At 33.4% G+C, this 27,629-nt stretch overlaps 1 protein-coding gene across 1 annotated transcript in view; it reads left to right on the top strand.

Moving 5' to 3' along the window:
• nrm (neuromusculin) overlaps positions 1-27,629 on the top strand; it is a 694,689-nt gene that overhangs the window by 529,320 nt on the left and 137,740 nt on the right. The window contains exon 5 of the mRNA XM_068768211.1: positions 11,921-12,091. Within this exon, the coding sequence (XP_068624312.1) occupies positions 11,921-12,091 (171 nt within the window). The remainder of the gene's footprint in view (positions 1-11,920; positions 12,092-27,629) is intronic.

Genomic DNA, 27,629 nt, shown 5'->3' with positions numbered 1-27,629 from the left:
AATCTTGGAATACTTAAAAATGTATGTTTTTAAAATTATGTTATGAGAATTCTATCTGTGAAAAGCTTTCAAGACTGCGGTTTGTGTGTGTCTTTTTACTTCTTTATTTTCGCTAAAAGTTAAAACATATTTCTGTAAACAATTGATTTTTAAGTAGGTTATCATCATTCATCATTATGTCAGTCGATATGCATCCACTGCAAGGTACACGCATCAGCTAAACATCGTCACGAAAACCGGTTTTGTGACGCCTACGAACATGACTTTCTCATCAGTCAGAGGACCCAAGTCGCATCATGCTGTAGAATGTACCATACATTAATTGACATCAAATTTCATAAATATAAAATAAATAAATATTTAACATAGGAACCTTTAATATAACTCTTATTGATCAACTTACTATTTATTTAAATATCTAATAGTCTAATAGTATAAGTCCATGCTGAGTAAGATAAACTAATATATAGCTACTTCCGCCATGCAGCAGTATTCGTGCAATAAAGTGCACCGCCCACCAGCCCGTTGATATATGCATGCGCAGAGTCAAAAAGACTCTGCGCTTGGCACTAATTATGTAACATTACTCCCGAGAATGCCCCGTGGAGGGGTGAAACGTGGTGAGTGATGTAATGGTGGTAGGAGTGATTGAACGGTGGTAGTTGTGTAATTCGCATTGTTTGCCGCATGCGCATTTATTAGCGAGCTGGCGGGCGGTGCACTTTATTGCACGTATACTGCTGCATGGCGGAAGTAGCTATATATTCGTTATTATCTTACTTACTATTTATTTACTTTTATACTATTTTATTTTTGACTCTACTCTGCTTCGCAAGGTTTTTATAGTTGTGGAGAAGCAGGAAGAAACTCCTAAACAAGACGTGTTTTAATAAAATGTAATACAGATTACATGTACACTTCATCAGATATAGCTTAAATGAAATCAAAATAAGTAAGAAAAAAATAGACTCTGTGTTTGGCACTAATCGGTGTAACATAACTCCTGAAGATGCCCCGTGGAGGGGTGAAACACGTGTTGAGTGATTTGGTGGTGGGGGTTGTGTGATTCGCATTGTTTGCCACATACGCATTTATCAGCGGGCTGGCGGGCGGTGCATTTCATTGCACGACTACCACTGCATGTGCGGAAGTGGCTAAATATTGGTCCTTTTCTTACTTAGGAAGGACTTCCGCGAAGTAACGCCTGATTCCATTAAATATTTGAAATCAAAATAATCAAGCGACATCAGTGCCAAGGATTCCTGTAAGCTCTATCCGTCTATTTATTTTAAATATGTGTTTTGATATTTATTAATGGTAGTCCAAAAAAGTTTTGCGGAATTTTATTAAGAAATATGATTTCATTTATAACAAATGAAATTGATATTTTTCCATTCGAAACTTCAGTATAGCTAGCTTTTTACAGTACCTTATAAATACACTGCAGCCGTCTACTATTTTTTTGTTTAATACTATAATTGTTAACATACACTCACTTCTTTAAATCTTTTATAATGATACGAGAAGTTATCAACCAATATTGCCTCTTAAAAATACAACAGTGTCAACAAAATGAGTATACAAATTGAACGAAAAATACACATATAGGTCGACCGCATAAATATGGACGTTCGCTGTTTCCAACTGAAACATTGCTCGATAACTCTGCGATTGCAAACAGATAAACACGCGGCGTAAGCGAGATTCTCTCGATCGAAGCGCAAAAACCCGTGGTAAGGGATACGGTATAAGGCATGTTATACACTAGTGTGCTCAACGATTTGATATTACTTGAGAACACTTACATAATTTTTCTGATACAAAAGTTTAAATAAAATTCACAATCATCATCATCTCAGTTATAAGACGTCCACTGCTGGGCATATGCTTCCCCCGGAGATTTCCAATAGAACTGGATGGTAACGACCTCCGTTCAACGTCGTCCGACAATTTTTTAAGGTGATCTGTTGACTTTATTAGCGAACCTTCTTCACCCTAGAAACTTAAGGCTCCAGCGGCTATCTGTTTGGTTCGATATAAAATATAACCTATCCATATTCTGTCTGAGCTGACAATTAAAAATTGGATGAGTGTGTAGACTTGTTACGGCTGAAATGGCGACTATCCTATTTTTTAACATTATTTGTTTACTGTATAAAGGTATATATGGTAAACTTCATAAAACCGTAAAAAGAATTTACGTAAAAAATATTAAATTTATATAAATAAACCGTACTAAACGTATAAGCTTCGTATTGTTACAAAGTGTCAGGAATACGGAGTGCGTGTCGCAAATACGCCGTGACAGCTGCTGTCACCGAAACCCACCCGCGAAATTGGCGCGAAAACTGACAGTGGTGACGTCAGCTGTCAGACGTTTATGAGGCGCGCTGTTTATAGATATGAGATCGTTTACGAAATAAGTTATCGGAATTAAATAGTTTTTTTTTTTAATTATTTATACAATCTTTTTATAAAACGATTCTATCTTCTTTTTTCCAATTAAAACTAATTTGATTATTTAATTACATTTAAAATTACAGTAAAATTGGATTTTTATGTCATAAATTAATAGAGAAAAAATATTAACATCGGGGTTTGTTGTTGGCTCTTCTCAAATCAGAACGCGATAGCAGGCTTCGTATTTTAAACTGAAGAACGCCATTGTGGGAGGAGCTCAATTTGATGGTAGACAAAATTTATTATTTATGTGTTTATTTATTTATATGTCTAACCGCTGCAATAAGGATATATCGAAAAGTGATTACAAAATAAAAAATAAAAAAACTTTTTCACGTTAAGTTTAGAACCCTAATAGTGACGTATTCGAGTAAGTCGAGGAATACGATTATATAAGATTCATCTCATAGCGTGATTCTAAGTGGATAGTAATAGATAAAAGTTTAAATGAAATTTAATATGCATAAATAAACTATTTGTGATCCCCTAGATTATTCCATAGTACCACAGACCGACAATCAATAAGGCAGACTGCCTTGTTAAGGTTGTCCAAAACCTGCATGCAGGCCGCTTGCAACTGGTCCTATTAAAACTCTATGGGTAACATCTATGAGTTGTCGATACTGTTCGCCGCTGCTGAGTTTTGACATACTCTACATTTATCTTAATTTATATTTACATCGTCATTACTATTCCCCACCTCCATATATTTCAATCACGATAGGTTAGAAGCTGCCTTCAGCTGGCTTTTTGGGTTTCTTATGCAGTACTTCTTACGCCGTACTGTGTGTCTTAAAGGTAAAAACTACAGACGAGGAACTTTATAGGACCCAGCGGTCATTTATTCTGCTCACTATGTAGCCTCCTGATTCACTGTACTATGTCGGCTACTTTTGTTTGTTATGCGTCGCGCTAAAACAAAGCATGCGTTTATCGAGAATACACAGGGCGATTGGTTATAAGTGAAAAGATTTATGTGGGTGAAAGTTCATTTGTCAGCAAAAAGATTTAAATATTTAATATCTACTTCCTATCATCATGCATAAAGTGATAAAAACAAAACACCGATGAATTAAAAAAAATAATCATAACAATTAGTTATGACTTAAACTCAGTTTGAATTAGTTTACGATTTAAGTTTAAAAGATTTAAACACTAACGTGTAAAAACGTGAGGAAAACAATTTTTTTTTCGGACATGTTAAACGTAGTTGTAAAAATAAAAAATAGGTTTTTAATGGAATCAGGCGTTACCTTGGGGAAGTCCATCCTAAGTAAGAAACGGACCAATATTTAGCAACTTGCGCACATGCAGTGGTAGTCATGCAACAAAGAGCACTGCCCGCCAACCCGCTGATAAATGCGTATGCGGCAAACAATGCGAATTACACAACTTCCACCGTTAAATCACTCAACACGTGTTTCACCTCTCCACGGGGCATCTTCAGGAATTATGTTATACCGATTAGTGTCAAACACAGAGACTCTGTGTTTGGCCTGGTCTGTGTTGGTCCTTTTCTTACTTAACAAAAAGAGGTTAATTTGTGGAATATAGATCCTAATAAAAAGTGAATGCTCTAAAATATATTACATTATTTTTTTTGTCTGAATCCGATAGGCCAATAACTTCTGGCAGTATAGACTGCAGATATACATAAGACATATAGTAAACAATAATTCTTATTACAATATAGCTGTATGAATTTTGAAAACAATTTTTTTTCACTTTATTATCATTACGCTATTTTTTATTTCAGAAACTATTGACTTTCGGAAATATATATTCAGGATTACAAAACTTTTAAATTTATATCCAATTATTCTGTACATACAAACCGTATATTTGAAAGACATTCGACAAATTCAATATATTTTGTTATCAATTAAAATTAGCATGCGGTGTTCGATGCGCTATTAATAACGGTATTTGTTGAAGCGCGTTAAACGTTAGTTATCAAAGCTAGCATCATTTCCGCCAATTTGGCGGATTATCGTTCGAATGTTGTCAGATCGCGTATGTTTACACTAACAGTGTTCGATGTGGGAGCTTATGTGCATAACAGAGCTATAGAAATATAGCACCGGTTATATTTTTTGTGCTATCAATTATATTTACCTGTCGATATAGCTTAATCTGGGGCTAATATAGCAGCCGTGAGGATTAATGTTGATACGTAATTATTTTTATTTCATCGAAATATATTTTGTTTAAACAGTTCACACTGTTAAATCTCTGTATTTATGTAATAAACATTATACTGAAAGCGAAGCTAAAGCTTAAAATGAATAATTACTAAAAATATACATTATTTATTTATGGATTAAAAAGATACCGTAGTTGTCATAGAACGATGGAGAGACATGTTATTCGAGATTTCTTTACAAAACCGAATAAATCATGACAAAATCAGTACACGAAAGAAATAATCAAATTGGTAAGTTTAATTAGCGGTGGATAGGCTTCGTAACGTGCAGGACAGATGGCCGCTGACGTCTTAAGGAACTAGAATGATGATAATGGATCGGCAATCGCAGCTTAGGATATACACTAATAAGTTTTTTTATGGCCCCCGTTTTTGGAGGGCGTCTCGTACTGTCTGTCTTGGGTATAAAGAAATATTATAACCATAATAATTTCTTCACAGAACTCTATTATTTACATCCTCGTCTTTCTTTCATCATAATGTGAATTATTCTTTCTTCTTTTCCCCATATAATATTTAATTCCTTTTTATTATCTGTTTCATTCATACCTCACCTCACTTTCGTCGCCTTCTCTCATTGAATTTTAAAATTCTTAGTACTATATCACAGTTGTATACAGATTTATTTTATTTATTTATCCTACCTGCTTGTTCCTATTTATACACTCTCCTATGATCGACCTACAATACTCCAGTAAGGTCCGGCGATCCACTTATTAGGTTTGAAGACGACCTTGTTAAGGTCCTGGGAAGACAGATACAGCCTGTTTCCTTTTATAGGAATAAAATAAATCTATAGAGAAGGCTAGGTAAATAACAACATAATGTCTGTCGAAACAAACTTGTATGGAATACTTTTTTATGGTCACCGCTATTGAAATATGAAAACTTGTTAAATTTCATTTTAAATAGCAACTCTTGAGTTTCTGGACAGCTCTATTCAACTGATCATCGTTCCGAACTGGCAGTATCGTACTACTTATAGTGTTAAAATAATCGACGATTCATAAGCGCATGTAAATTCCAACTTTAGTAAAGATATTTTGAATTTGAATATGCATAAGTTTCGATGTATAACGATAAATCTGCTGTGCTCGAATCTAGGAAAATGAGACACGATTGTAGCTCGCGGGTTTGAATGCTACGATACAATGTTATAAAATTTAAACTTTATTCGTCAATTACATAGGATTATTTCACTTGTCACTGTTCACAAACAAGTTTCACGAACAAGATATCTTTGGGGGAGGATTATGCCTTGCAGTGGGTTTCTATTAAAACGATGACGTAAGCAAATATTATAAATTCGTAAAAAAATACGTCAATGCGAAACTATGGAAGTGAATTTCGATAGCAACTGTAAAAAAGTTCGCTAAAGATTTTATAGAAATAGGAAATGCATCGAGCTGTCTGAGAATCGGTTTTCTGAGTGATTTACTCTGAAACTTTTAAATGTGTACCCGCTCTACAGCGTTCCGGTGAACACAAAGGCTTTTTGTGAAAGTTTTCCGTAACTTCGCACTGGTAAACAAGTGTATCGGCGTGGGTATTACTTTATGTCGCTACCTTTTATTGTACTGAGTGGCTACAGTACTGTATCATGCAACTTATCTTGTATCATTCCCTAATATTAAGTTATCCAACGCATACAGGATGACTGGTTATATCTGTAAACGCTATACATAGTTGAATATATAACTCATTTTTCAGCAAAAAATTTCAAAGCCACTACACCTATTTTCAATCAACCAGTATAAAGCAATCTTTATTTTAATGGCCCTCGCTATTGGAGATCTCTCATACAACCCATTTCTTAAGTTCACAGGAACACTTTTGCTTAATCATTTATTTACATAATTTTTCTTTTAATTTCACTTTTTCTACGTTATTCTTAATATCTTTAAATTATTCTTCTTTCATCCGTCACATTATATTCCGTTTTCATCCATTTCTTTACCTACCATACTTAGCCTCTTATCGTTTGCTGTTTTCTGGATCTACTTTTACAATGTTGATTCATTTATTTATTTACTTCATTTCGCATATTGATATTTTCTACTTTCTGATTTTATTATATATATTCTAAGTGAACACTTTGAAATAAGTTGCTTTCATTTATTTTTTCTACTAGAATTCGACAGAATAATAACTTCTGCCGATAAAAAAATCTGCATTCAAACGAATGTCGAAATTGCTTCTTCGTACTATGTAAATAGTTATTTAATATTTCTGATACCATTGATTTTTGAACAGGGTGTACCATATAATATTTGACATTAAATTTACAACCTCAACGCATTTATATCTATATTTAATTACCTTGTATAGTGATAAAAGTGAAGAACTTTTTTTGGCTTATTTACATGATTAATGTTACAATGTACACGTTAAAAAAATTAGTAAACTTTATTTTAAAAAGCAATTAAAAGCGCATGTAAATGCATACTCGAATAAAGATATTTTCAATTGAATTGAATTTTAACTGTCAGAAATCTCTCTTTTTTTTATTTGCCTGATTGCCAGTAATATCATTTTTATAATCAAATCCGCTTGGAAATATGAGCTTTTAGCCACAGTACCATTTGACAGTGTGTCTCTAAGGGATGGCGCGAAATTGGCGCATGACGTCACGGAGGGCTGTCAGTCGAGGCGCGTTTATGAGGGGCCCTGTTTGTGATAGCGGCGGTTTTGATTGTTTGTTTTGGGTTGCAAAGGCGTTGATGAATGTTACAACCGGAATTAATTTCTTCCGCTGTTATCATGTATACATTAGTTTATTATTCACATACAATTAAACTAATTATAAATATTTCTATTTATACAGATTTACACAGATTTTGAACCGTATCGTGATACTTTGTCGTGTTCATTACTGAATATATGTTATACATGTATATTTTTTATAACACCGGATAGAAGCTAAATACATATATCGTCTTCCGAAGATGACAACAAAGTCATCTGTCTACCTAGACCAAAACATTTTTCTGCTATATAGCAGAGTAGCTACACATTAACTACAAAACCTTACATCAAAATTGGCTAGCTTAGTCTAGGAACACGACCTGCTTAAGTTCCTTGGGAGATGCTAGGTGGAAGTCACTTTTAACCTTACATTTCGTTTCCATTGCAAATCTACAGAATAAGCCTATGTCCAGAAAGATACACGTCGTTTGCTTGATGAATTAAAAATTTTTAGACCCTGGTAAATAATTCAAAACGCACGGAGGTTTCATTTAGTGTAATTCGTGAAAAAAAACAACGGAAAAGAAACAGCGTCAATTATAAATGTCGGAAAACAAACTATGAGCTGTCATAATGGAATGAAATCTGACAGTTTATTACCAGTTCTGAGTTATTAAGAACGTAACAAGGGTCAGATACGAAACGATCACTCGTAATTCAATTTTGTTTCGTATCAATGTACAGATAGCTATAATTCTACTATAGTATATATGTTAAATATATATTTATAAGTATATATGTTTGTATATATTGATCTTTTATTTACATGTACACATTAAGTACCCTTTACTTATTCCTCTAAGTCGTGGTGTTACTAAAAGTATTACACAGCATAAATGTTAGTTGTTATATGGTATCCATATATCGATCGATCGTCATATGGCTATATACGAACCTTGACGTACATATAAGTAACATATAAATATAACGTAGTAACATTATAATAACAATACAGAAATATAATTTGTGGTCATATTCCGTGATGTTTTACAGACAACTTTAGGATGTATTGGCATAGATTTTTCTTGTTATACTCGTATATGTGTGTCAACGTATAAGAAAAAAAATGAACTATGTGACAAAAAAATATGAAAATAAAATAGACTATACATAAATATTTATTTAAATAAAAGTTACATATGTATGTTTTGTCTACATGTACACGTTTACTACCCGTTATTTATCCCTCTACTGTATCTACCGGCTCGTCTTTGCCACTTGAATATTTTTGGATCCCAACGGTTATCGGTTGCAATAAAATACTTTTAATGTTATATTAACACGTTCACTGCGGGCCCAATTTTGAAGAACTTTCAGCTGGTGCGGCTGAGGTCGAATCAGCCTCAAGCTGAACTTCCTAGTAGTGCGGTTGAGGCCTTTTCTGCCTCATGTTCATCAATATTTTTTTACAATATTGAGTCAATACTTCGCAGAGATAAAGAAAGCTATATTTGTCTTTGTCATACCTCATATGGTTGAGTGTAAACAGCCGCCGCACTAGAAAGAAAACACGAGTTTTACGCGCCGCACCAGTGCAAAGTTTACCATGAGGCTGAATCGACCTCAAGCTGCAGTGAACGTGTTAAATACTATTATTATGTAAAAATAATACCCAAAATTTTAAAATTTCATCATAAAAATGAAGTGTAAAATCATAATTTTGAAGTCCAATATTCGTTGATAAAATCAGGTAACGTCATTAAGTATGAGATCGCAATGAACGTGATTGGCACGTCAGGAAGTGTACTCGCGCACAAAAGTGTTTAAATATTATTTTGTATTTATGTTTAATATTTTTTTATAACCATGCTATTTAAAAAAAACCCGATCAACTAAATAAGATATTGTATTAAAATGTACAAGAGTTATACTATAATATACTGCTTCATTAGTTCTAGTTAAAAAGAAGATATATAGAAAACATAATGTATAGATATAAAAGAACGGCGACTTAATTGTTTGTTCGTTTCATAATAATTTGTTTATATTCGTTCAAGGGTTACAATAATATTAGGAACCTCATAATTCTACGAAATAGAATTTTTTTTTCTGTATTAAATATTCTTTTTTTATTTACTTCATCACGAAAGTGAGTTGCAGCAAAAATAACGAATTAATTGGTTAATAAATTAGTTGCAAACTTACTTAACAATTAAAAAACTGGCCACCCAAGAAATATCTACAAAAACTTGATTGGAGTCTGCCTGTGTCTGGTGTATTCGAGCGACCTAACCAAGATCGTATGTGCAAGTTGTCATATAAATCATACACTTCTCTTGCTGATTCATGGTATTCATGGGACTTTATCTTAATATCCCAGCGGTTACCTATTCCGCGCTCTAAATGGCTTGTTAATAACCACTCTAAATTGCTAGCCCTCTAGGCTTTGGCGGTTCCTTTCGTTCGTCTACGGATCAATTTATTCCTAATTTGTTTTCATCAAGAAATCCCGAACAAATTTTTACATAGTTACTCTTGGAGCAACTGTCAGCTTGCCAATGATTTCGTTCGTCTACGGATCTATTTATTCAAGTGTTTTCATCGAGAAATCCCGAACATAAATTTTACATAGTGATTCTTGAAGCACATATTGTTTTTTTTTTGTTATCAAATGACCCCTCTTCTAGGGGGCCCATCGTACTTCCCCTGTCTTGGATACAGAGGGACTATTTTTACGAAATATGTTTTTTTCATCATATTATTTGCGTTCTCATCTTTTTATTATTCAATGTCATTTATTTATTCATTTTTCATTATTTACAAACACTTACTTTCTTTTAATGTTTTTCCTAATCCTTTCATTCACTATCTCACTTTCGTTGTCTTTCCACCAGAATAAAGTTTCACATTTTGTTCTGTTCCGCTTTATTTTTATTTTATTGTTTGCTTTTTTTTACGTTAACTTTCCTTCAAAATTTAATTTTTACTTTTCTATCTTCACACTACATTTATCACAGATTTAAGTATATAATAATAATAAGTCTTATGCACTTTAGTCTTTTCACCTCCTTGTTCCTCTTAATGATCTCTTCCATGACCCTTCGGCAGTACTCTCTCTCTCTCTCTCTCTCTATATATATATATATATTTATTATTTCTCCACTTTCTTCTTTATCCTCCAAAATATAAATATACAAATTTCTTCTGTCCTTCACAATCTTTGTGTTTTTTTCACAAACAAGTCGTCTCCTATGCCTCACTCTCATTCTCTAATTTTTGTTCCTAAACCACAGTTTGCTGAATTAATACAATTAGAGACATTTTTAACTTAAAATTTTTATTTTTATTATAAATTTTTGTTTTATGAAAATATAGTTCATTTTAAAGCATTGAGGCATGTTGCATTTAAATACGTAGTAAACAATATATAGCCTTAAAACACTTTTGAACATGACTATACACATGAATGAGGCAAATAATGACGGGGGCTTCGCGGAGCTTTTAAGTTCATTAGTACAGTCATGTTTATAGAAAAATAATGTCATCGGAAAACTCAGAGCGAGAGGTCGTTACCGTGTACTATTTCATTTGTCTCATTATTCCGTTCGACATTCATCCTGCCTTCTTATTAATTAGTGCTACCGTACTCATTATTACGTGTTCGATCTGCGTTTAATATTTGCTACGTGATATGAAAAATAATGAGTAAAGTTAGTGAGACTTAAACAAGTATAAGCTTGTTTAGACCGAAGGCTCCGGTTAAGGGGTGGGTAATCGATGTTCCGTTGGTCATCGACAGATCTACAAAATGAAAAACCAATAAAAATGTGGTTAATATATTAGGTTCCGAAAGTAAGTGTCATTTTCATTCATTGTGGAAAACATTTAAAATGAACCACAAATTTAGGTAGGTAATTCTTTGAAGGTATACGCGTTAATTATTCCTAGGAAAATAAAAGCCAGATATGAGCGACGTGATGTATATTATATATATAGAGACTACATAACTGATGGCTATGATATAAATATTTAAACTTGAACTCACAAAATTAATTTAAATCTTAAAAGTATTGTGATTACAATAGTAAGTAATACGGAATGTTCTCACGTGAACACTACCAATTTTTTTTTTTATCTAGACAATACGAAGGTGCAGATAGCACTATCATTTAATTTATTTTATAGATAACGAAGCTCGAAGGCTCTATCGAAAGCCTTGGCTCAGATCGAAACACTCTACTTAGTAGATTGTACTGTAATACCAAATTGGAAAGCCGCTGAGATCTTAGATTGCATAGGCAGTTGTTGCATAGAGTGACCTGGCGCAAGCGCCCCCGATTGGGAACCTGGGTTTACACTGTTACTCGAAGAACCGAACTTTTGCTTGGTTCGGTTGCTAACATTGCAACCACTTCATACAAAAGCTGACGGAATAAACTCCAGTAATGCTTCTGTGTAGTAAAATACGATTAGCGACATCTATTTTGAATTAGAGGAACTTCATGCGTCTAGTTTTCACATTTTAAATATTTACCTGTAATCTTGCTAAAAGTATTGTATTTTTGTTCGCAGTAAAACCGAAGTCGGTGGAAGTCAGGACATCTGATGGGCAGGTGCTTGCCGACGGCGCCATCTTTGGTCCACTGTTGGAGAGGACCAGAATCAATGTTAGCTGCATAGTCAGCGAAGGAAAACCACAGCCTAAAGTCGTCTGGTACTTCAACGGGAAGGAGATGTTGGATGGTAAGTACTTATTACATCTAAACTATGTACAGTTATAGAGATATATATATAGGATTTCTAATCAATTTTCCTTTTAAGAAAAGGACCAATATTTAGCCACTTCCGCACATGCAGTGGTAGTCGTGCAACAAAGTGCACCGCCCGCCAGCCCGCTGATAAATTCGTATGCGGCAAACAATGCGAATTACACAACTGTCACCGTTAAACCACTAAACATGTGTTTCACCCCTCCACGGGGCATCTTCAGGAGTTATGTTACACCGATTAGTGCCAAACACCGAGTGTCCTTTTAGTAATTAGTGATATTTATAAGTCTGCATACAGATTTATATTTATATACGTATATTGAAATGAATACAATACACAAGACATTTATCAGCCTCTCTTGATAGTGGTTTTATTTATTTTATAGTATTTTAACAATAACTTCAATAATTACGTGGAGTTCCGTCTCCACTGATTGTTCCGACAGAAGCTGGGGTGAAATAAAATGGTGTTGCGTGTTTTAGTCTATTTTAAAATAATCTTTTTTATAAACAAATTATCCTTCTATCATTACTATGTACAAAAACCTGCCTACTTGCTACTTTTATCGAATAGAAAGCCTTTGTTACTACACTCCTTTACCGTATAGAGAGTCGTGGTTTACACATTTTTATACCCCTCACATAACATATGTATTTTCATATTAAAGCAAAAGGCTTAAATTAACAATCAATTTGGCCTCCTGTGGGGCGTGGGTTCCACGTCGGGAAACACCGATTTAAATATTTATAATAAATAATTAGAAATAAATCTCAAGGTGTGATGAGTCTTTACCGTGCTACTGTGGCGCGGTACAGCAGTCTCGGTATAACAAAAGTTACATATAAACGTGACCGTCTACATTTTTACCATCATTTAGTTCTTCTATTCGAAAGAATCCCTCGTCTGAAGTGGGAAAGGAAGTAGGAAAAGGATATTACTCGTGCAACTGATGGCCTTTGGGGTCGAAAGGTTTCTAGTGGCGATCAGGAGTCGGTAGACGCGGCATGGGTAGGCTCCTTACTTGTTGGACTGACGACATAGTAAAGGTTACAGGATATCGCTGGAAGCCGACAGCGTAAGACTGGTCATGTGTAAGAAAAGGACCAATATTTAGCCACTTCCGCACATACAGTGGTAGTCGTGCAATAAAGTGCAGAGTGAGCTCAGTCCGTGTTTGTTTGCACTAATCGGTGTAACATAACTCTTGAAGATGCCCCGTGGAGGTGGTGAAACACGTGTTGAGTAATTTGGCGGTGTCGGTTGTGTGATTCGCACTGTTTGCCGCATACGCATTTATCAGCAGGCTGGCGGGCGGTGCACTTTATTGCAGGACTACCACTGCATGAGCGGAAGTGGCTAAATATTGGTCCTTTTCTTACTTAGGATGGACTTCCGCGAAGTAACGCCCGATTCCATTAAATACTGGTCATGTGGTAATATTTGAGAGACGGCTATACCTTGCAGTGTCCGTCCATTAGCTGAAAAGAAGAAAAAAAATTCTATTTTAAATAGTACTATTTTATTGTGGTACATGCTACCGATGAAACTATTTAACAACCTTAAAAGCCTTCGCATTGTTACGAGACATATGCACAAGTTTAACATAACCATTAATCCATGTAAAATATATTTCGCATTAACCAAGTGAGGCTAACATGCTTCGTAAAAGATATAACAGTCTACGTGGTGCAATTAAGAGCGGATTCATTGTTCATTACTCTATGTTCAATTAAACACCGGAGCCTGTGAAATGAGCCAATAAATTTTGGTCCACGGAAGCATTATGCATACAGCGCTGATAATATACTTATGAGACTTTAAAAAATACTTTTATAATCTCTTTTCGTAGTCTCTAAAGGCCTTATGCACATCTAATAATCTTATGCACTATCTCATAAGCTCTTTGTACTTTCAAATAGTATTTCAATTTATTTTAATATTCTTTATTTCACATGCTTCAAATACATAACACTTTCATAATAATAAAGAACAAATGTAATTAGCGATGTTATCACACGTGGAAATTTATTCCAGACAACCATAGTGTGCAAACATTAGATGTAAAAATAAAAGGTAGTTAACGTGTACAAAATTTACATACAAACAAACATACATATCCATATATATGTACATAGAATATATTATTATAATAAATACGTTGTAATACAATAAAAATAAAAACATCAAACTAACTTGGATTGCGCTTACCTAGGAAATAATAATAAAGAAACATGTATATGTGCATTTGAAATCCAATTTGATTAACACACAAATTGTAAATCATATGAGATTGTTTCCCGGAAATCGAATCTGCAACTTACGATCGCCTAATAAAAGTCCTCTACGATCCCAATGTGTATGTCCTTTAAATAATGCCAGAAGGGAAACTAGATAGTATCTAGTTTCCCTTCTGGCATTATTTAGCTTTGGCTACTTTTAATGATCACAATTTCAGCCGCAGGATTTTCACTGCTAGACTTCCCCATCGACGACCTGATCACTTACTCAGACACTGCTCCGTTTTTCGGATTTCGCATCCAAAAGACGTAACCACGTGACCTTACGTGAAAACCTTAATATACCTCCGTTCAGCTTACCGAACCTTCTCAAGAAAAAATCTACAGCGGAATCTTTTGATGAGTTGGCCCGGCACATTGTCCTAAATCTCAAGGCATTTAACGGCCTGTAGCGCTTGGGCAGCGACTTGAAATAAAATAATGAAGCAACTAATATGTAATTGAGTATTCCAAATTGTATTGTTAATATATATAAATTTTAGATGTATTTACCCTATATTTGTAAGAAAAATTAAAAAAAATTATAATACGCTGTCATTCCTCGCAGCTGGGAGAAGAAAGATCCGTATCAAATAGCGACAACCCTCTCCCAACTGTCTGCGTTTAGTTTAAGCGAAAAATAAATATTGCAAAAAAAACACTAGTGATATGAATAAGAATTAATAAAAAAAAGATCCCATCCAGGTTTCAGATTTCTCTCTTAGGTTAAGAATACATCCAGATGCAAGCAGCCTGCATCCAGTGTCTTCTTGCGAACCTAACAAAGACATCTGCCCACCTTGTGAACGGTTGCTTTGCGCTGCGTTTGTACATCTCTGGTCTCCTTTCCCAAATCTTGACCCCAGGAGGTTATATGGCCTGATGATTGTTAGTGAAAAATTAAATTAATAAATCGTTGACAGGCCTTAGCAACATGACTATTAATTTCAAATACTAAAATAATAATTAACAGGGTGGTATAAATTAATTTAATTTAAATTAAATTTTAATTAAAACTAACGCAGTACGTTCCGGCAGTTCCGGGTCGCGTGTGTTAAGCAGGCTTATCGTTGCCAGTCAGGTCTAATATTATTGAAATGGATCGCACTAAAATTTCAATTAATCGGTACGTACTCGTTATTGATTGCGCATTCAGATTACGCTTCGGTATTTATTGTACCGATTATCTCGTAATGTACGGGTTAAATAACATTCGGTACGCACTGTATGGCTAGGTGTGCATGCTTTAGTGTGTAAAAATTAAAGAAAATTTAATTTTTTCTATCAAAAAAAATATAAATAAATACGACCATCTAGTCTAAATACAAGACTTTAAGATATAATCCATAACGCATATACAGTGTGCTCGATTAAATGTATAAAAAACTTTAAGAATGTGTTTCTCGTTAGTCAACAACCGCTCTCAAGCTATATAAATGTGTGATGTGTATTATCATTGAAAAATGTATTTTTTTTAATGCTACAGGCCAATAATATCTGGCAGTAAAAAGTCTACATATATATAATGTATATTAATCTAAATTTTGAAATAGCTACTATATTATCATTATGTTTGATATAGTGTAACATACATTTTTGACAGCAAATGAGATATATATTTACCTGTTTATATGTTTTACGCTTATAACATGTCACTCTATATACTATTTTCAGTGAATATCGAGACAAATATAGATATATATTTTAACTATAATAATCAATAATTCAAAATTATACATGTAAACATGAAAACAAAAGATCAATGTTAAAATGAGATGCAGTTTCGAATAGTTTTCGTTGAAGTAGTATGTAGTGGTACCGCGAATAAATTACCAGTGATTAGGGATAATTATCGAAATTGTAGATAGCTGCGTCGGCCTAGACCGCAAATCCAGGCCGCGGGTAATAGAGAATCGGTGCGCGATTTGTAATTTATAGTGAGGGTAGATGCATAAATGTTGGATCGGATGCGGGTATCCCTAATTCTAAACTATGCGAACCGAACATTTCGAGTTAGTTAATTTGGCTCGAAGTGATTTAACTGAATTTATTAGTTTGTCCAAATTTGATACATCATATTTATAATCGATTGGAAAATATATCATTTAATATACATATCTAATACAAAATCTAATATATAAAATTCTCGTGTCACGGTGTTCGAATTTGAACTCCTGTGAAACGGCTCGACCGATTTTTACCAAATTTTATATGCGTATTCAGTAGGTCTGAGAATCGGCTACTATCTATTTTTCATATCCCTAAGTGATAAGGGTGGTCCACCCCTAAATTTTTTATTCTGTTTTTTATACAAAATTTTTTGTTTTTATTTTTTTATGATACAGCATACAAATATACATACAACCCTAATTTTTCAAACCCAAGTTTTTTATTAGTTAATTAAAAACTTTATTTTTTTTTTGCAAAGCAACGTTTGCGTGATCAGCTAGTTATATATAACATATCCTGTGAAAAGTAGTAGCTGTAAATAGCTGAAATAAAACTAACAGAATATAACGACAACGTTCTCTATGCTTAGGATTTAACTTGTAAAGAAAATTGAAAATTTTATTTACATATTTTTAATTATCACTGTTACGGTCGGCTAGTTTTGCGCTATGCGGAACCCCACCCCGCGTTCCGAGTCCTGCATCTCGGGAGATTCGACAAAATTACCAGATGGTGATTTCTCCTGCCAGCGCCACCAGGCCTGAGTAATCAACTTGGGTAGAACAGAAACCTGTGTACCATATTCAAACGCATTCTCTCCCAGATACGGTGGCATATTGATCGACCTCGTAACATAGTTGAGTTAGTTTTTAATAAATAGTTTTAGTTTGTGTTTAAATTAGTTGTTGTGTAAATTGGTTAGCATGTATTTAAAGTGTTAATAAATTGTTTTCTTTGCTTTGTCGTCCTGCGAGTTTCTTTTAGAGTTTCTGTTAGAAAGCTAACCCCACGTGTCACGCATCAGTCAACTAAATATTAAAGTGGAAGCGCCTCTGTGGAATACCGCCGGAGGTACAATAATTACATTAGATAGTCTACGACCAGTGATAGCTTAAGACACTGAAATGTGGTCTCTCATTTTGGGCTTCATTTTCAAATTTACAGTCGTTAAATGATCCATGGAGAGAGTTACGCCCGAGGAATTTCTACGAGATCTAATAAAAGACGAGGACATCCATAGACAAAAATTACCAACATGGACCAGCGGATTAACAAGTGAAGTGGGAGTACTGCGCATAGAAAAAAGACCTCTTGAACCTTAAAAAGGTTCCGAATTCGAGGCCATGGACTGGTAAACCCAGCGTAGAAGATGAATAGACGACCTTATGAAGTCTTCGGAAAAAGCTAGATATAGGTCACTTTCCACAGGTCCTATTTAAAATCTACAGAATAAGGTATCTGTGGATCACCCAAGGCTGAAATAAAGCTAGAAACACATATTAAAACTACCTTCGACATCATTGTCAATGTAGAAAGACGCTTCCAACGTTTCTTGGAAAAAAAATGTAAATAAAGACCATGTTCACCCGTGATAGATGTTAAACGGGTGCCCCAAAAAAGAAAATGGAGCCATAAAAAAAACTATTCGAAATTTATGAGCACCTAGTGATCCGATCAGTATTTACTTAATGCAGAGACAAATTTAATCATTTTTTTTTCCAATTTACTATTTTTTAAAAAGCATCAAATGTCTATAATACCGTAATATCCCACGCTGTATCATTATCGACATATAAGCCGATAGATACCCACGCCATGACTCAGATCTCCCCCACAGGTCGCTACGGTAATCGGTTTTACGTTGTCCACATTCATTTTCGGTCCACTTAGTGGGAGGTCTATGTAGGTCGCGTCTACCTGTGACACTTGAGAAATTTATGCTGCATACAATTCCATAATATTATTTCAACCGATTTCACTCAATTAATCAGGCTTGTGCAGAGTATTTTTTTAAGCAGTTAATTATAATTTTTGTTATCATCACCAGTATCAAGTTTTACGTCCGAATCTCAGACAACGCCGTAAACGAATCTCGTATTTCACTGTTTAAGTAAACTTTAAAAGCTCTTTGGTATTCAAAACGTAAGCCGGGCCAACCGCGAATCGGTTTAAGCTAAAATGTTTACAGCGACGCGTCGGGTCGTAGGTTACTATCCCATACGTTTTATTGTTTCAGCGCCCCCAACTGAATACAAAGTAGCCGGAACCGGAAGCGAGCGCTCGGAGCAATGGCAAGCTTTTATTTTTGAACATCGATTCGTAAACACATAAACGGGTGAAATTTTTGTAACTGAAATTTATTTTGAATTTTTTTTATGACTTTGACACTTCTATCTTGAACGGTATATTGATTAAAAACATTGTGTACATATTTAAAATATTATATACATAGAATAATTTACCGTAATAACATGAGGAGAATCCTTTAATAATAAGACTTGATGGAAACTATAATAAAGCAACAGGCATTTCAAACTTGCCCTGACTTTAGTAGGGCCCACAAACGACTCCACGAGTTTTTTTTTTGTGGTCACATATATTAAATGGTGTAAAAGTAGTGATATACTCCGACAGACATATTATTCTTATTTAAAACTAATTCTCTTTATATTTACATCATAAATATAAAAGAACAAGTGACATTTGGCATCATTTGCAAAAATTAAGTCACGTTTACATTATGACATTACTTTTGCGCCACCTTTTACAGTATATTAACACAGTAGCAGAACAATTACATTCCAGGTTTTTTATTAATTAAAAAAATTAACACTGTAATGAGATTCTTTAAAAACATTTGCTTTATGAACTTGAGCTTATTACAAGATAGCTTAGAGACAATACCTCTTTTTATGGTCTCCTTTCTTTGTAAGCCTTTCGAACATTGTGGTATTACGTACGCAGTTGAAACTGCTGCCCATCCTTTGGGCAGCAGTTTTAACCAAAGCGCAAAGTGTGAATTACTTATGTTTATATTCCGGGAATCGAATCCGTGACTTAACTTCTTAAGTCTCAGTCCTTTACCTCTGAACAACCACTGATTCGTTATACAAGTTTTATACGATAACTAAAAATAAAATATATGTTCACAAGTTGAAATGTTCTTTCTTTTCTCTCTTGTACGCTCTAACCTAATAAAATATTTTTCGTTATAAATTAGAAGCTGTACACTCTATCAAACATTACAAGCAATCAACACGTTCTTCCGGTGCTCGCAGAATGCATCCATAACCCGACACGACGTCGCCAAAACCTGTCGTGTGAACTGTATCTCTATTTCTAACCACGCCTGACATTTGTATGAGCAGACATTGTAACTTACACATAGACATTATTTATGAACAATCAGTTACGAAACGTAAAGATGTTAAAATAATTTAATTAATTTTTTTATAGTTAATTAAAACTTTAGAAAATGAAATAAATTGTATATAAAATAGACTAAATAAGTACAATCAACGGTTTTATTACATATAAGATTTCGTTCATGCACATATTAGTCGAGTATATTTATGAAAGAATAAAAGTTGAAGAAGAAAAAGTACAAGAAATGATCATAAATCAGATGTCAGTAAATATTACAATACACATAATAATATATAAAGTCATCCTCGTTGTTACATCACGTAGCAGTTTCCCTGCAAGTCATAGGCCTCTCTTAAATAAATCTATATGGGCATATACCATAATCGCCACATTTGGAAGGAGGATTGGCGATCGCAGTTCGATATTAGACGTCTATGTGCTGAATCGCATACAAGTTTCATGTTTACTACACCGCAACACTATTGTAAATTTTCATGAAACATATTATTTTTGGTGAATACATTCTAACATATCTATTTATGATATTGATTGAAGTCAAATGTTTGATTTCTAGGTATAGATGTTTTAAATTACTTTGTGGTTGTTATTGTAGAAAAACTTTTAAGTTAAACGGTTGGAAAAATATGTACCTAGTCCGCCATATTGGAACGGCGTCCATCTTGAATTTTAAATTTTGACATAATCTTCGTGTTTTACTAATGTAGCCCTTTCATTTGATACCAATATTGAGGGGGTTAAGGAAAAATATGTAATCCGCCATATTGTATCGGCGGCCATCTTAGATTTATAATGTTATTGATTTTATTATATTGTATTGTCATCTAAATTAAATGAGTGTACCAAATTTCAGATCAATCTGACAACGGGAAGGTACTTAAATTTCAATTTCTAATTTTGACCCAAACAAATTCCGTACGGATCGAACTAAATAAAACCGTTTACAAACAATACTTTTATTGTTTTTGTTTCATTATTTTAACGATATATAAAAAAAATCATTGAGCAGTCCATTCCACACCCCTCCACTTTACTGATTCTAGTGCTATCTGTTGTAAGTAGGCATTTGCAAATAGAGTCTATGTACTATTTTGTATCTTATTGTTAAAAAAATATAAATTTTTTCCATAGATTTTGATAGATCTACAGGCGTATGGTACGTAGTTATATAAGCAATATGTGCCTTATTATCCTTCTCCTAACAAAATAGCAGGCACCGGCCGGAACTTGCCTGGACGGGTAAGCGATGTGCCAATAATTCCCAGACATTTGTTATTCAAGAGGCGTCTGCAGGTGATATATGAAGCGAATGGAGACGACCCGCTTTGCATGCATATGAACCCAATGTTGATCTTGTGCGCCCCAAAAATACTTCGTTACATAGTTTGTTAAAACTATTACACTAGCTTAAACGAATAGTCTAGAAACCTAACGATTTTGCGACGTAAAAACTTATATTCCCTATAACAAATGTTCATACTAAATTTCTCCAAGCCATATTTTTAGAGATATATTGAAAAATGAGAGGAAACCTCTTATTAACTGCAATTCTTCAATTGTAGTCAATTAATGTATGGTACACACTATCCAAAAATCTATAGTTTTAAAATTAATAAATGACGTATTAATTTTTTTTTTATTTTGACCTTTAGATTTTGTGCTACCAGAAGTTATTGTTCTATTTCATTACAATAGAAAAAAAATATTTTAGAGTGAATAATTTATAAAGATTGATTAGAAATAGGTGTAAAAGATTTTTGCTGACAAATGAACTGTACATTCACCTTTTCAAAGCCTTTACCTATCAATCATCCTATACAAACATTTTTATAATGTATCGATATTTTTTTCTTGATTCTTCTGTGACATAAAAAATAATTTTATCTGCATTACAGTAGTTGTTTATAGTCTGTGATATTTGTCTCTTTGACATGAATAAAATGTCCTTACAAATACATTTATTATAAAATATATTCAGTGGTTTTCTTCGAATAACAGTAATTAAAAATCCAATAACATTCTATAAAGGAAAAATTTATAGCTAAACGAATAATATTTACTGTTTTTTTTTTTTTTTTAAGTCGAAACATATTAATCGTAGTTTAAACGTGGGTTAGATGAGTAACACGATTATCTTTTTACTGAAGATGAATTGTTATTCTTTTCCATAGTAATGGAGATCTAACTGCAGAACCATACATAGAAATGTTTCTTAAATTTCTAAAAAATACATTTGTTGTAAAATATATATACGTTAAGTATGTATATTAAATATGTGATACGTGTGAAATATTATGTTATAAATAATCCATAGCTTAATTCGGCTAATAAATAAATAACAAGTACACCTAATAGGCCAAAATTTACGCAAATTAATATCATGGCTACCTAAATAGAAATAATTTACGGATATCAATAAGATGTCTACCTAATTAGGGGTAATTAAAGCAAATAAGTAAGTCCTCTACCGTACTAGGAGTAATTTGTCAAATAAATAATATGGCTATTAACCTACATAAATAACACACATATGTAAATGAACAAGATGTCTACCTTATTAGAGGTAATTAATGAATACTAGTAAATTATCTACCTAATTAGGGGCAATTTTTGCAAATGAATAAGATGTCTACTTTATAAGGGGAAATTAACCCATATAAAAAAGATGTGTACCTAATTAGTAGTAATTTACGGAAATAAATAAATTTTCTAAGTAATTAGGGGCAATTTAGGCAAATAAATAGGTTGTCTACCTAATTAGGCGGTGCCAACTACATTACTAAATATTCTACCGCGATATTGGTATGAATATGTTGTGGGATACATATCATTAACGTATGAATAAATATTTACGTGCGATTGCGTTATAAACAAAAAGCTCATCGCTGTAAAATTCGAGTCCCGTAGACGAACAATTCGACTTCATTTATCCGTATTGATATATCGGATCCCATTTACGGACTAACGCACGGATACCGGCAGAGAACCGCGTCGGATATTCATACGTGTAATTTAAGCTATCGACCTGCCAGATGAATACGGCGTCGTTCAAAATGAAGACGTAACGTTTAAGAATTAAAGTCGATGTTTCAATGAGTGAAACAGACAATACCCATCTTGATACGGTTCGTTTTATCTTCTTTGCTAGACAGTCGCCTCTGGGCGCGTTCACATTCTAATCCCTTTTTTGCTGTCCTTTCCAGTTTTGTGTATTTTTTTTTTTGATAATTCAATCTGGAAGGGACATCGATATGTTCACGTTTTTAGATACGCTTTTCTAACCAGACATACGGACGAGATATAATTTCGGAGTCTTATGATATTTAAATATAATGTTGATAATTTACTAATTGAACATACATGCTTTTATATAATTAAGGTTCACGTACAGTGTGATTACAGATGTAAAAGAAAGCTTTAAAGCTTTTTGCTGACAAGTCAGCTATACATTCACCTTTACTTTATAGTTTTTTTTTCTTAGAAATATCCAATCATACATAAAGCGATCATTTTGAAAAATGTAATTATTTTTTTTTTCTATATTGATACGATAGGCCAAGGACTTATGGCAGTATAGAGTCTACAGGGATATATAACAAACATTAATTAATTTTAATACCCGAATTTGGAAACCCGAATTTATGAAAAGATTTTTCAAATTAATTATTATAAAGTTCTTTGAAAAAAAAAGAGTTATTTTATTCTATTGATTTTTGGATAGGGTGTACCAAACACGAATTGACAGGACATTCAAATTCCCTTTATAACTTTTAGTTAAAGTCAAAATAGTTTTATTACATAAGATCATTTCAATCACCTATAATCGTCGACTTAAAATTAAATTTAAGTTAATTCGCAACGCGCCTCCTACTGAAAAGAACTAATAAGAAACACAAAGGTGTTTAACACTAAACATACCATAACGGGTCAAATGATCCATTTTTAACTCAGTTAATTTTTTTTTTGCATTTATAATAAAAATGGTCAATATACTATTTTGTTTACCTATAATAAATTTAAATATCTAAATAAAATTCCTAATAACTATATTTCATACATTCAAGTAGAAAATGTAAAATCGGGTCATTTGACTCGCTATGGTAGAAATAAGTGCCTAGTAAGTGTTGGTATAATTAGTGTTAAATTTTTTTTCATGATTGTATTAGCAAAAAAATAGTTTTTCTTAATATTAGACAAATTAATTTTTAAACACCTGTTTCGTGAACATACTCTGGAATAGAGTAATATGCCTTTTGGCAGAGCATGTGCTCAATAAATTTATTGAGATTTACTAAAAGATAAATTTACCATGTCGTTTTGAAGCTTGTTATAAAATCGCATACGTTGACCTACGAATAAGTAAGACATTATGAAGCTTTATTGCGGGCACTGCAAGCTTGTATCGGTATACTAAAACTATATCCCTATACAAAAATATAGTTTTATATAGTAATATTATTGGCGAATTAAGGACAATAAGAAACAGAGTGAAATAAAGAAATAAGAAATACACAGAAACTAATAATAAAGTCCTACCAAGATGTAAGTCATTCGTTATGTGAAACAGGCCTGGAATTAAATCCTCTAACTAATGCATTGAGAATTATTGAGAAATTGAACACAAAAAATCCTTACTGCATTTGTTGTGAACTTTTGTTAGATCTAGAAGCTATTGCCGAAGCCTTCATTTTTAACATTCATTTGTATTTCAAGTTGTAGGATTTCATTATAGATTAGTCCATTTCGATTTTAGTTTATCTATTATTGGGCGCTTCTGGAATTTTTCATATGACGTACAAGTGATCCTAAGTGAATAATGATGAAGCGTCGCCGTAATCGCTTTAGCCCATATATGACCTCTGCAAGGCATAGGCCTCCCCCAAATATATCTATGGGGGATATCGCCATACCTGACAGGCGGGTTGGCGATCAAAGTATGATATTATGGTACGCAGGGGACACTGCTCCCATACTATGTAAAATTTGTTTATGACCTGTGGCAATGCTATATACAATAATTAATATACTAAATGTGAATTATGTAAGATAGTACCTGTCTTTACTGCTGATCAATACTATAATTATTTTAGTGAATTAATTGATAATGTAATATTTTTTCTCAAAAACCAGAAAACTTTAACAGGTGGAGTTCTTAATTTATATCACGATAGGCTTCCCAAACAAATCATTAATATTTTTATTGCTAAGTATGTATTGATCTACTCAAGTAATCACTGTAAAGGATAAGAATTAAATTAAAACTACGAATAACAACATAGCAAAGTTTTCCCTTCATCTATATTTGTCGACGTCTTTCAAATTTCTCAAATATAATTATTTCTTAACTCAGATTCTGTTTAATATCGGAAATCGTATATTCGAAATATTGAAAGAACACAGAAATGCACTTAGACTTCGCTTTAAAAGCCTAGAATCTTTAAACGCCAGGCTTTTGGATACTTTTGACGTTGTTACAAGGCACGTTTGGAAATTTCGAAGGCATATGCGATTGTCAAATAAATGTAATATATTTCATAGAAGAATGAAATTTTTGTAGAAAATTTTTTAACAACTTACCGGGATCGCTGTTTCCAGACAACTGTAACTTAGGAGTCAAAATAACAGTGAATAGGTTTCTCCTAGACAATTATGTACCATCGTAGACCTTATCATCGCTTACCATCAGGCGAGACAGAGGTCAAATCTTCGCCGAAAAGGATTAAAAAAAGTATGCATTATTCTTTAACTGAAGTTATATTTTTTATAAAGTCGCGAGTCATACACAATATTATTACTTGATTAGACTACACTCAAGTAGATCATGATAACCGCTATATTCTATCCTAAATGAATGCTTTATTTTTTTGACGTATTGCCAGTAAGTAGAGCGACAGACACGTGATCCTGTTCCAAAATGGTCATGATAAACGGTAGATCCACCTAGTGGGGAACGTCGCCTCATCTCGTTTATAGGATTATGGTCGATACTCGAAAACGAGTCAGTCTGTACCTCGTCTACTGCCACTTGGAACGTGCAATTCTTTTAGCTACACACATTATAGTCCAATTGCAAACCTGCAAGTCACGACCGACGAGACCCTTTAAACAAAGACAAAATAATCGACTTGTTTTTAGACGACGGACTTCAAATATATCCCAAAGTGCAACAGAACATGGGTTGACAAACATCTCCACATAAATTCACTCATACACACCGCGACTGGAAACCATCATAATTTTATTCACCGTGTTAATCCTTTGTATTAATGGATATTTAACTTCTATACATGCATTGTACAATGGGGTCCCGTATGGAATACATATGTGGTTTACTTCACACAACAGTGTTTTATTTAATTTAGGATAGAGAAGCCTCTCTATCTATAAATTTTCTATTCCTTAATCTCGAAATGATGAAATAACATGTGCATATACAGCGGTTTATTTAAACCCGCACGTACCACGGAATACATAACCATATAGGTGTCTGAGAGTCGGGATTCAAGGCACGATATCATATTGCATTCATCATCATTGTTTCAGACATTGGACGTCCACTGTTGGACATAGATCGCCCAGTATTTTTCCAAAACGTCCATTTAAGAAGCGACTTGCATCTAGGGTCTTCCAATTATTTTAACGAGGTCGTCTTTCTGATTTGTGAGCTAACGTCCTAAGTTTCGCTTGTCGGACGGTGATACCCACTCCCAGAATCACGGCATAATCTTATTTTATTTTACCTTACGCTAGACTTTTATCAACAAGCGCCATCTGTTTTTTTTTTATTTAATGACTATGTTTTTGTAGGCCTCTCGGTCCCTCTGCCTTGTATTTTAATTTTATTGTACTTTCTCCTTCTTCCTCCATATTATATTAAATCTTGCATCTTCTTTCTTTCCTAATTTACATTCTTAGATCATAGTTTTTAGCGCTATCTGTTAGCAGGGTTAGAATTTACAGCATTTAGGTATTTGGACAGAAATATCAATAGTTATCAGTTATGAAACTACCCGCATTTAGATATATAACGAATTCAGTATAAATAGGCATATCACATATCACAAATGTGCATTGGAACGCGACAGTTGCCTGCAAAGCCAATTATCTGATAATGTTTTCACAGCGCACCGACAATGCAGCGTTGATGTACCGTAGATAAATTTATTTACTGTAAAGTATTAACTCGTGTTTGATTTTAGCTGATTCCTGTTCTGTTTGCTCGTTCGTTTACATTGTTGAGTTTATATTTAATTAAACCGTAATTAATACTGATTGGCTAAACATTTCAGTAATTATATTACCAATTAAACTGTCTGTCCTGGTATATTTTTTTTGCCTACTTCAAACTATTATATTCTATGAGCACCTTATTAAAATTTTGACCCTCTCAGCTAGACGTAAGGCAGTGCCATAAAACTGTATAGAATAAGGTACTTAATAAACTCCGCACAAAATAAATTGTTAACTAATAATAAGAAATAGAAAAAGAAATGTGTAATAAAGAATTAAGAAAGTAAAATAAATGTAAGATAAAATTAAAGAATAAAAATAAATAAAATGTACCAAGTCACCTTAGAGTAAGATGATGCAAGAAAGGCGAGGAAAGAAAGAAGGTATAAAAGAGCAAAACGAAAGACATTGTGAAAGACAAAAGTAAAGAATGAAAGATATTGTGACGCGTGAAAGAGAGTGATAAATAAAGAAAAGACTGAAAAAAAAATATTATTATAAAGTCTCTGATCCCAAAAAGTTAGGGGTACGAGAGGCCCCCAATAGCGGGGGCCATAAAAAAAAGGCAGTGCTAAATGTAAAAAAAAATCTTGCATGTTTTAATATATAAGGTGATTGGTTATATATTTAAAATAGTTTTATGTACAGCACATTTACTGTCAATAAATTCA

This window comes from Battus philenor, unplaced genomic scaffold (genome assembly GCF_028537555.1).
Source record: "Battus philenor isolate CCGP_79_NKW_IND1 unplaced genomic scaffold, ilBatPhil1.0.hap1 SCAF_25, whole genome shotgun sequence".
NCBI classification, from domain to species: Eukaryota; Metazoa; Arthropoda; class Insecta; order Lepidoptera; family Papilionidae; genus Battus; species Battus philenor.
Note: the sequence above shows the minus strand (reverse complement) of the source record. Positions and strands in the feature narration are given on the sequence as shown.